Source organism: Protopterus annectens, chromosome 2.part0 (genome assembly GCF_019279795.1).
Source record: "Protopterus annectens isolate FY-2018-M chromosome 2.part0, PAN1.0, whole genome shotgun sequence".
Taxonomy (NCBI): domain Eukaryota; kingdom Metazoa; phylum Chordata; order Ceratodontiformes; family Protopteridae; genus Protopterus; species Protopterus annectens.
Genome location: NC_056728.1, coordinates 1721266202 through 1721278576, shown reverse-complemented (window position 1 = coordinate 1721278576; position 12375 = coordinate 1721266202). Strand labels below are relative to the sequence as shown.

Sequence of the window (12375 nt, the reverse complement as noted above, 5' to 3'; positions counted from 1 at the left end):
GGATCACTTTGCTCCCCAGTCGACAAACTTTCTGTAGAAACCTCAAAATAAGACGTACTGGCGGGTAAGCATACAGAAGACCGGGAGGCCAGGCATGAAACTAGAGCATCTCTGGGGGACTCCCCTGGCAGGGGGTTAAAAGCGAAAAACTCGCTGCACTTCGTGTTGGAAGGAGATGCGAAGAGATTGCAGCAAGGTTGACCCCACTCGCGGAAGATCTGTTCCTCTACTGAAAAATTCAGAGACCACTCGTAAGGCATCAGAATAGTCCGACTTAGCCTATCCGCTAGAATGTTGGACCGTCCCGAAATGTACGTTGCGATGAGAAAGCGGCCGGTGGAGATCGTCTATTTCCACACTCTCATGGCCTCACAACAAAGGGGGTAAGATCTGGTCCCTCCCTGTTTGTTGATATACCAGACCAGTGACATGTTGTCTGACTGAACTGCAATCGTTCCCAGAGGAAGAAAGGCATGAAGGGCCTGCAACGCTAGAAGGACTGCCCTCATCTCTACGACATTTATGTGCAAGCTGGTCTCTACAGGGGACCACAGGCCTTGGACTGCTCTGCCCGAACAATGCACCCCCCCACCTGCGTTGGGAGGTATCCGTGGTCACTGTGGCTTGGGCCGGGGCTGGAACAAAGGGTCGTCCCACTAAAATGTCCTGAGAACACATCCACCATATGAGGGATGACCGACAGACTCGACTGAGTTGAATTGGATATGCCAATGGCAGTTCCAACAGGGACCACTGTACAGCTAGAGTCCACTGTAGAATTCTCATGTGTAACCGGGCACATGGGAGAAGAGTTACGGTCGCCGCCATTGAGCCTAAGGCCCTCAACACCAATTCTGCTGTTGGGAGATGAGAGTGGTAGATCAGGGAGACATGCATCCTCATATTTTGTACTCTCTAGGAGGTAAGGAAGACTTTGCACTGTAGAGTATCTATCCTGGCGCCAATGTAGCCTATCACCTGTACAGGATCTAGGAGTGATTTGGATGCATTGATTGTGATCCCCAAACGCAGGGCAAGAATCAGGAAATAATCCCTGGTTTGGGAGAATAGATGCCTGGTGGGAGCAGTGAGGAGTCAATCGTCCAGGTACGGATAGACCTGAATCCCCTGAAGCATCACGTGAGCCACTACCACTGCCATCACTTTGTTAAACACCCTGGGGGCTGTGGTAAGACCAAAGGGTAGGGCTCAAAATTGGTAATGACTGACTTCTAGCCGGAAGTGGAGGAACCTCCTGGAGCTTCTGTGCATCTTTATGTGACAGTAAGCATCTGGAGGTCTAACAAGCACATCCAGTCGATCTCTTGCAGGTATGGCATGATGGACTGTAGTGTGACCATCTGGAACTTCTCTTTGGCAACAGACAGGTTCAGAGTAGAAAGGTCCAGAATGGGCCTTAAGTCTCTCGTTTTCTTTGGCACCAAAAAGAACCTGGAGTAGAAGCCTGATCCAGACTGAGGGAACGGTTTCGATAGTTCATTTTTCCAGCAGCTTGGAAATTTCCTGTGCTGCTGCCTCCCTTTGCAATGGTGGTACATCCGGGAGGTGTTTGGGAGATTTGGAGGGACCCACAAAGGGGACAGAGTATCCTCTGGATATGATCTGAAGCACCCAGTGGTCTGATGTTATGGACTCTCATACCACTAGGTGCAAGGACAATCATCCGCTGACTGCCTCCAGAGTAGAGCAGTCGGGCCACCCCTCAGGGTTGCTGCCCGGGTCCATCCGAGAAAGATTCTTGAGACCCAAAACTCCTTGGACCCCCTCTGCCTCTGGGCCAGCGTCCATTCTGTCCCCCTCTGCCTCTGGGGGAAGAAGAGCCCTGAGTGTCCCGAGAATACTGTGATTTCTGGAACCACATCTTCTTTTGCCCTCTATCGTTCCAGGAAAAAGACCTTTGAGGGTTCAAGAAGCAGATCCAGATGGCAGACAGTGTCTTCCCATCCTTCTCACTCTGGACTAATGTCTCTTTGACGGTCTTACCAAAGAGAGTAGAGACGTCATAAGGGGCATTGGCAAAGGACGCCTTAAAAGCTTCTGAAAATTGACATAATCTGAGCCAGGCATTGCGCCTCATAGACACGACGGACCCAGCCGCCCTAGCCGCTCCTTCAGTTGCATGTGAAAGGAGTCGCATGGACGTGTTGGAGATTGCTTTCAAAGTGGCCATCCTCGCGGAGAATGAGACACTGTCCACCTGCGACATGGACTTAGGGGAGACTCCTCTAGCTCCTTTACCAGGTCGCGTTGGAGTCTGGTGTCATGGGCCAGGTAGTTCAGTACCCTAATTGAAAAGGTAGCTGAAGTGTAAACCCTATTCCCTGGACGGTCCATCACCCGCAACTGAGCCCTTGTTCCATGCTGGCCTGTCTGTGGGGGGGGGGTCAAAATTTTGTTGGGTCTTTTTGGAATTGGTTCCACAGTGTTCGGCTCCTTTCATGCCCATGAGGTGACCAGGTCCACCAAAGGATCCGTGGGAGGGGACACCCAAGAAGTAGATGGGCCCATGTCAAAAGCCTCCAGGAACATGGACTCGACAGAAGAAGGTTTGGGGGCAGACCAACCTCACCGTTGGTGTGGAATTTCTGTGATGTCTCCAAAGGAGACATCCTCGGGAGGTGACCTAGGGGAACCTTCTCCATCATCCAAGTCCGTATCCTTGGTGAGGGACTCGAGGGAGTCCATGTGCCTCCTCTTGCACATATGCTTGCGAGGCACCTCCCTGGTGGGGCTCTCCGGGGGGAGTTTGCAAGCCACTTGTTCCTCACGGGAACCATCTGGGGCTCCTCGAGCATGGGCTGTCCCTCTGGTAAAATGATGGGGACCGTAGAAAGAGCCGAGGGGGTCTGGGTGGAGTCCAAGGGGGCAATCAAGGGTCTCAATCCAGCAGAGAGAAAGTACAGTTTTGTACCTACCATAAATGTAGATGTTCGAGTGGTTATACTGCTGCAGTCATCACACTTGGGTTATCCAGTCGTCAGGCGGTCCCGCAGTCGGCCGAATCCCAAAGTCCTGGTCCGGCGTCGGTTGTTGTCGCCTCTTCCCTGACGTCAGTGTGACAGGGGTATAAAAGAGACAGCCGACGCCATTTTCTTCAGTTTTTCTTGCCCCAGATGTCAGGTGCCCCCAACTAGGAAGGCAATACAATAGCTATGCAACAATACCTTAGTAGATAAGCAATAGTACTAGCTGTTAGCAAATACACCATATAGACATGCATCCAACAGATTGATGTACATGGAGTTGTAACTAACACCCTGGTATGTAGAGGGGATGGAGAGAGGGTAACCTGGACTGCAGCAGTATAACCACTCGAACATCTACATTTATGGTAGGTACAAAACTGTACTATGTTCATCGTGCTATACTGCTGCAGTCATCACACTTGGGTAGAATCCCAAAGCTATGGAAGGGTGGCTGGTACTAAACTGGGTTAGGTGATGCTAGGATGCCCTGCAGAACTGCAGTGGCAAAACCAGCTCTGGTTTTTGAGTATAATGGAAGGTGGTAGTGCTTGGTAAAGGTGTGCACTGAACTCCAAGTAGCTGCCTCCAGAATGTCTTTGATTGGAACCCCTCTGGGAAAGGCTGCTGAGGTTGCAGTAGCCCTGGTAGAATGGGATCTAATATTGACAGGCACTGCCTTCCCATAGTGCGAGTAGCAAAAGCGGATACAATGTGCTATCCATTTGGAGATGGTTTGTTTTGAAATAACCTTTCCTTGTGAACCTGCAGCATATGATACAATGACTTGGTCAGTTTTTCTGAAGATCTTTGTCTTATCTAAATAGTAACGTAGCTGTCTGTGAATGTCCAAAGAGTGAAGGTGCCTTTCTCCTTTATTCTGTGGGTTAGGATAAAAGGTGGGTAAATTAATGGTCTGATTCAAAGCCACACTGGATACTACCTTGGGCATGAAGGTAGGGTTAGTTCGTAAAGAGACTCTGTCCTGATGGAAAATGATGAAAGGTTCCACTGTCATAAGTGCCTGTAGTTCTGAGACCCTGCGTGCTGAGGTAATAGCCAGTAACAAGGCTGTTTTCCAAGACAAGTATTGCAATTCTGCTGAGAATGCTGGTTCGAAAGGAGGTAGTGTTAACTTTTCTAAAAAGAAGTTCAGGTCCCAAGTTGGTGTTGGTGGTTTTCTGGGGGGTCTTATATTCTTAGCCCCTCTGAGAAACTGGCTAAGTAAAGGGTGTGAGAAAATTGGGAGATCCGTATTATATTGAGCTGAAATGGCTGAAGCATGGATCTTAATGGAGGAGAAGGAAAGGCCTTTGTGTAGCATCTCAGTTAGGTATTGCAGTATGTGAGGAATGTTTGGTATCCAAGGATTTTGACCTTTAGCCTGGTGCCATGCACAAAATCTTTTCCATTTGTCTGAGTAAGTCTTCCTGGTGCTGGGCCTCCTGGCCTCCATAATTACATTCAGGACGTCCTTTGAGAGAAGTGTTGATTGATAATTTAAGGAATTCTCCATGCAGCTAAATTTAAAGTTCTGAGCTGGCTGTGACGGGTTTGATAGAGTCAACAGTAGTGGGAATTGAGGCAAGATCCATGGAGGGCTGTGAGTCAAGTTCCTTAGTAATGGGTACCTGTGCTGGCGTGGACAGTCCGGAGCAATGAGGATCATTTGTGGTCTCTCTGATCTGACCTTCAATAATACCTTGGTCAATAGAGGTAGTGGAGGGAAGGCATAGACTGTCAGTGTTGTCCAACTGAATGATAGAGCGTCCACTTTCCAGGCTAGGGAGTGATAAGTCCTTGTCCAGAATTTTTGTAATTGGCAATTGTTGGGGGGGGCAAATAGATCTATGTCTGGACATCCCCATCTTTGAGTTATCATTGAAAATACTTGTGGGTGTAGTCTCCACTCGTGAGGGTCTGCCATATTTCTGCTTAATTTGTCTGCCAATATGTTTTCCTTTCCTGGCAGGAATTGTGCTTGTAGTTGTAATTGGTAGGTCAAAGCTGTGTTCCATAAGGTCACAGCCTGTCTGCATAAAGGGTAGGAGTGTGTTCCTCCCTGTTTGTTTATGTACCACATAACTGTGGTGTTTTCTGTCCTTATTAGAAGTTGTCCTGGATGCAAGAGGTCCTTGAAGGCTGTCAGTGCATTTTGCACAGCTAGCATCTCCTTTTGGTTGATGTGAAGATGCATTTGTTTTGCAGACCATTTGCCCTGTATGCACTGTCCTGCCATGTGTGCTCCCCAGGCGTAGTCTGAAGAATCTGTTGTCATGCTTTGGTTTGCTGGAGGTAAGACGAAAGGAAGACCCTTGTTTGTTTGACATGCTTGAGCCCACCATAGGAACTTTTTTTGAAGGCAGGGAATGATAGGTATATTTGTTTCGAGGCTGTGCCTGTGTTGAGACCATACACTTTTCAGGTACCATTGTAATTTTCTCATATGCAGCTTTGCATATGGGATTAGATGAATGCATGATGCCATGAACCCCAATGCCTGCAGGATTTTCCTTGCAGTGAGCTGGGTAAAAGTTGCTATCTTTCTGAAGTACTGAGTCAATTGTTTTTGTTTGTCTGGCGTGAGGTAAGCCATCTGGGCCGTTGTATTTAAGCTGGCACCCAGGAATATTATCTGTTGCGAGGGTATTAGTTTTGACTTCTTTTTGTTTACTGTGTAACCTAGGCAAATGAGCAGCTGTGTTACAAAAGCCAAATGCTGTAATAGAATGTCCTTGCTATCCGCTTGGATCAGGCAGTCGTCCAGATATGGATAAATTTGTATTCCTAGTTGTCTGCAATATGCAATTACTGATGCCAGGCATTTCGTAAATACTCTGGGCACAGTAGATAAGCCAAAGGGCAATGCAGAAAGTTGATAATGCATTGTACCTGCCAAAAATCTGAGGTATCTTCTGCAATCCTGTCTGATAGGGACATGCAGGTATGCCTCTTTGAGGTCCAACGTTACCAGCCAAGACTCCTTCTCCAGCATGGGAAGGAGCTGCTGTAGTGTGAACATTTTGAATTTGGATACCTCCAGGTATGTGTTCAGAATTGAGAGGTCTAAGATGGGCCTCCAGGCTTTGTCTTTCTTGGGACTAGAAACAGTCTCGAGTAAAAACCTTGACCTTGCTCTTTTGTAGGTACCTTTTGAATTGCTTTCATATCCATGAGAGCTGAAATTTGCGTTTCAGCCTCTGCCCATTGGTTTGGAGGCAGATTCGGCATGCCTCTCATCTGAGGTAAAGTGTGGAAATGAAATCTGTAGCCTCGGGTAATAATGTCCAGAATCCATTTGTCCTTTGTTATGATGCGCCAATTTTGTGGAAATAGAGCCAGTTTCCCTCCCAAAGGTGCTGCCAGGGCAATTTTGCTTGGCAGGCGAAGAGGGAAGTCATTGTGTTTGTTTCCTGAAGGGTTGAGATCTTTCGTCTCCACCTTTTTGAGTTGTTGTATGCCATTGTCTAGGCCTGAAAGAACCTTGTGGCTGTCCTCTGCCCCTTGGGCATCTGTACCTATCCCTTTGGGGTCTGCCTGATGCAGGAAAGGACCAGTTTTTTGATGGCCAGTTTCTGGAACGAGGAGGTTGTACCTGTAAAAAATCTTTAATTGTCTGCATAGATTTTGCCTTTTCTTCCATTTTCTTTAAAACTTCCTCTGCTTTGACACCAAATAACACATCTTTCTGCAATGGAGCATCCAATAACTTTGTTTTGACATGTTCTGGTAAGGCTTGCTCTTTTAGCCAAGCATGTCTACGTATTACAGATCCTGTGACAGCTGCTCTACATGAGGCTTCCAATGAATCAAAACCACACTGTAAGGTATGTTTTCCCACCTGTTCTGCTGCATGCAGCAAATCCTGCATCTCTTTGAAATCAGGTTGATCTGTCTGAGGGATCATTTTCTTCTTTAACTGTGTGATCAAGTACTGCTGGTATTTTAGCATGTGGAATTGGCAGTTTAAGGCCCTCATGGCCAAAGTGGCAGACGTATACACTTTCTTCCCCATCTTTCTAATGCTCTGGAATCTCTTTCAGAAGGTAGTGGATTCTTAGCAGTAGAGGCCTTAACCCCTTTGGGACCCTGGGAAATGGTTTTGGGGTCTGCAACAGGGCTTTTATATAGAAACTTATGAGAATCAGCAACTCGGTAGTATCTGTGGTTTAGCTGGTGCAGGAGGTAAGGAATCTGGGTTTAGACTAGATTCGGTGTAAACATCATCCAAAATGTCTAAAACTGGAGGAATTGCCAGGGGTCTATGCTGTGGAAGAAGAAGAAACTCACGGAGTCTTTTCTTAGAGTCAGAGTAATCTTGGCCTTCCCAGTGGAAGTGTTCTCTCATGGTGTGTAAAGTTACCCCAAAAGAGTAGTCTTCAGAGGGGGAGATAGAGGGAATGGACTCTTCAGCATCTGAGTCTTCATAAGGAGGGAAGGAATAATCCTGGTCCTCAGAGTTAGCTGAGGAAATGGATTCTTGGTCAGAGGAAGGATAATCTTCCTCCAGTCTAGGCCTTTTGTCAGGTGGGGGTTGGGATCCCCTGATAAGGGTAATTAAATCCTCGGCCATCTTAAGCATCTGTTTTTTAGGCATAGGGGCCTGTGGGCGGGTGTGTGGCCCCGGTTTTCTAACTTTCAAGGGGGCTTTGAGCTTAGCATAAGGCTTGGCAGAGGCAGTTGTCGGTTTGAAAACACCCTCTGAGACCGAAGGCCTATCCAAAATTTCCAGATTCCCGTCGGGGCTGGTGTCCGAGGAGTGAGGTGGAACCGGATCCTGAGGCCCAACTGTTTCGGTTTGGGATGCCGTCAGAAATTCTGAATCAGCGGTAGTCAGGGGCTGCGAAGGCGCCTCGCTGAAAACCGGAGAACCGATGTCAGGCCTTGCTGAGGCCTCGGTATCTGGTCTTGGCCTTGGCTGACGGTCCTTATCTTTGTGTTTTTTAATCATTGCTGATGTCGGCTCCTTCGACGGCATGCTATAGTTAAATTTTCTGCCAAAATAATGCTGGGCGAATTCTGCCCGACGCTTAATTGTACGTTTGTTGAACCTAGCACAAAACCGACAACCAGAGATGTCGTGGTCTGGGCCTAGGCAAGGAATACAATAAGAATGAAAATCCTTATGAGGTATTTGCTTCCCACAAGAAATACAATTATTAACTGTGTCTGACATCGGTCTGAGGCAAGAAAAGTTTTCCCAACGGGGTACTTAGCTTTAGAGAAGACTTCGGGCTGAAACTCGATTCGAAAATTTCAGGAGCTGGCCGACCGGCACTTGCGAACTGCTTCTACTTCGGGCACCGCGCGGCAAGAAAGACTGGAGAAAATGGCGTCGGCTGTCTCTTTTATACCCCTGTTGTAATGACGTCAGGGAAGAGGCGACGACAACCGATGCCGGACCAGGACTTTGGGATTCGGCCGACTGCGGGACCGCCTGACGACAGGATAACCCAAAGTGTGATGACTGCAGCAGTATAGCACGATGAACATCCCTTTCTACCACGTCAAACGCCGAAGGATAGCGAACCTCCTGAGAAACCAATAAGGAGGCTAATCTCCCCGCGTCAGATGAGAGAATCGGAGCCGGGATCGAAGTGGACAGAGCTCTGAGGGAAGGAACTTGGCCTGACAAAGGCAGAGCCGATGAAAAAAGTTCCACTTCCTCGGATCTGACACCCAAGCTCCGGCTCCAAGAGTGGCTCGGATTCCAGCTGGTCTGATCCGACACGCTCCAGGCAGCTGTCGGCATTGAGGAAGCAGGTACTGTTGGCGATGACCCCTGACTAAAGCCATCTTCTGATCCAGATACTCCGAACCCGATGGACAGATCGGAGAAGGAGATATCAGCTGGAAAAAGGAAGTGAGTTCTCCCCTCCTAAGGGAGAGGGGGCTGGCAAGACCCCCACCTGTATCTGAGTACAGATGAACCTCCTCATCATTTTATCCATATTGACCTCAAAGACCAGGTGGACCTCAACGAGGCCACAGACTCCGACCTTGCATTTTGGGGCACCAAGGCCCTAGAAGCTGGGCGTGTCTCCTCCGGCTCCGGGGAGAACCTCGGAGATCGGAGCTGAGGGGAGTCACGGATCCTTAAAGTTTTGACTGGTGAAGGGAGGTCCGGAGACCTCTTATGCTTTTCCCTTGACTTCGACTTTCTCGCCTTCTCTCTGCCCCTTTTCCACTCCGCTTCCACAGGTTTTTGCAGAGGAGGTTGAGTCCCAGCCTGGGAGGGAGGAGAAGCCATGGGAAGAGAAGAAGGAGAGGCGGCCACAGCAGCTGCTGTGACCGAAGCCGAAGATGAGGCAACAGTCTCAGAAGGGGGAAGAAGGCCTTTCAGGGCCAACTTGGCCATCCTGTCTTTAATGGCATGCGGGTTGAACCCCACGCATATAGGGCAGTCTGTGCTCAGATGGGCCATGCCCAAGCACACAACACACAGAGTGTGGCCATCCACAGGGGATAACTTATGGCCCCACTCAGTGCATCTTTTGAAAATAGGCTTGTCAGCCATAATGTCAGAAGAAAGAATAACTAATAAAAGAAAATATTATTTCTTTCTTGCTGAAAACACCCACTCACCACACTCACACACAGAACACACTGAGGGGGGAGGGGAAGTAAAAATACACACAACTACTCTAACTAGGCTAACTACCCTAAAACTATAAAACTCGATGCACCAAGCAAGGGGAGGAGAAAGGGAAACCTACTCTATCGCTATCTAAAATTTTTGAAAGAAAAAAAGAGATATTTTAAAGTTTTTACTCACTGAAATCCTGGAGCTCTAGAGATCACGATGCATAAGCTATTCACGGCAAACAAGATCTGGAGATTGGAAGGTAGTGGAGGTGTATTATGGGAATGGGGAGGAGCTTGGAGCAGATGCTAGTAAAGTTGCCAGCTCAGATCCGATACAGATCCAGTATCCCACAGGTTAAAGACAAAATGAAGTAAACTACTTCAGATCTAATGATATAAATAAAATAAATAAATGCACAATCAAGCATTCACAATGTATACCCTAGTCTTTACCTGTCTGTCTTTTAAGCTGTTCCAGAAGTAACTTCAGACTTGGAAAAGACTCCTTTATATGGTGCAAAAGTCGCAACAGAGTGTCTGGGCTAAGTGCTTTATCTTGCTCTACTCGATGCAACAATTTCCTCATGGCACCTTTGTGTGACTCACCAACGCAACAACTAAAAATTACCTGAAAGAAAGAGGCAGCTCAAAGGTTAAATGTAATCACTGTACTCTTGTCAAATGTCACAGCAGAATATAAACATATAACAGCACAGAACAAAAACATGGCTGAGTCTTATTCAGAAAAGAAGTCCTCCATGTTAAATTATATTGTCCATTATTTTAAAACAGAATTAGACAAAGAATAAAATAATCAAATAACCCTGAAAGACCACAAAATAAAGAATAAACATTAAGAGATCATGTATTTAAAAACAGGCAGTGTATTACAATTAATGAACATCCTTCACCACAAATTAAATGATAAAGTGGTAAAGGGAGAATGCTTTCCAATTTGTCAGAATCTGTTGTAGCCATGGTAGCTAACGAAGGGATTCACATGGTCATCCAGCTTGTCTAGGAATGGCCAGTAATAGTAAAATGGCACTTTACTATACAATCATCAGTGATTTTTTTATACATTTGTTAACCATTAGTCTCTCTCTCTCTCTCTCTAAGCCCAAAGAATGTTAGTGTCCTTTTTCAGGGGTGACCTGGGAACACTGACTGGTTAAGTGACTTGCTCAGTTAAAGAGCAAGAAAATGGAGTCAAACCTTGTACCCTAGTCTACAAGAAGGAATTCAACTGTTTTAATTATCAAAGTTTGAACATGATCACAATGAACACCTGGTATATATCTCATAAGAACCCTAACAATGAAAAAATGGATCCAAAATAAAATTTATAATTTTCTGTTGCGCAGGTAAACACAAGTGCGTAGCATTTTGTTCCACTGCCAATCAGTACTTGCAAACTGGATATGGAATGTTTTTTTCCCTTTACCCTTGCAATATAATGGCAGAGTGATTGCCTCTACAATAGGAAACATTCTGATTAAACTCTGAAATTACTTTATACTGACAGCTACTCTCAAATTTTTATTACTTCATTATGAAAGGGTCACAATGTAAGAAAGAAACAAAACTTTACTTTAAAATTAACAGGCCTGGCCCAGTGGTGCAGATGTTTGGAGATCTGACTGCAACACAAGTGATCAGTCTGATCAGCTGTTCTCACACCTAAGATAGCCAGGGAAGGAAGGGAAGTAATGAAGGGGTGCAGTCAATTTCTCTCTCATGGGTACATGTGTGTGTGGCGGGGGGGGGGGTTGTTTATGGAGGGTACATGTACTATTTGGATAACCCCTGGTGAAGACCAGGGAGGACAGCCTGTGGTGCCTTAAGGTACAGGGGTAGGGTTGTTTGCTGGAATATGACTTCACAGAAGCAGGACTGACCGGCAAGGTCAAAACACTGCATGCTCACTTGCAAGTAGCTTACTTGTACACATGCAATACAAGGAGGACAAAATGTGAAAAAAAAAAAATTAAACCACTCCAATGGACATCTGAATAATGTCCCCATTTGGCTGGCTCTCACAGCTAAGAAAATGAATAAATTGATCAAATGGCTGAGAAAGGGATTATTGGCAGGCAATGGGGGCAAAGTGAGATTAAAAAAATAAATAAGGAAAAATAAACATAATCTGCTAGGAAATTTTAAACTAAATCTAAAGCTAAGTCGTGTAAACGTCACCTAGTACATGCAAGGCAAACATACTGGCTTCTGACAAATTTTTTTCAGTCATCAAACATGTACTTTACAAAATAAATCTAAAGCATTACTAAAACAAAGGACATGAAACTCCTAACTAGAAGGCCTGTAGTTTGTTAAACAAATTCAATTCACCAGAAAATTTACTTGTCAACATAATCTGTTTATCACAAATGCAGTGTATGCTATTTAATAAAATTAACAATGTTTGTACAATAACACTAAAAGGGATTTAGTAGAGTCCTTACACGAAATTGTTATAAACCAAGTTATCTAAGATGCGCTTTATCTCCATAACACAAAGTTATAAAGCAACATATAGAATTAATTCAGATAACGAGCTGGAGCAAGCATGCTTTGCAATGGAAACACAAGAAAGGGGGAAAAGTACTGTTATGTTACCAACTTAGCATGACTGCAGATGTTCAAGTCTGGCCACCACAACAGTGATCTACATGAAGAACATAACATTTCAACAGAACTACTTAACCACAGGAGTAAGAAGTAACCACAGCTTCTAAAATCTTTTAAAAGTCTGTGTAAGAATCATATGGAAAATTCATAACACAAACCAGATTTTAAGTTACAAAAT

At 45.8% G+C, this 12375-nt stretch overlaps 1 protein-coding gene across 1 annotated transcript in view; it reads right to left on the bottom strand.

Annotated features, from left to right (window-relative positions):
• The window catches only part of LOC122792877 (zinc finger and BTB domain-containing protein 40-like), a 1459166-nt gene that overhangs the window by 821880 nt on the left and 624911 nt on the right, over positions 1-12375 (bottom strand). Inside the window, exon 8 of the mRNA XM_044060435.1 lies at positions 10023-10197. Coding sequence (XP_043916370.1) covers positions 10023-10197 — 175 coding nt within the window. The remainder of the gene's footprint in view (positions 1-10022; positions 10198-12375) is intronic.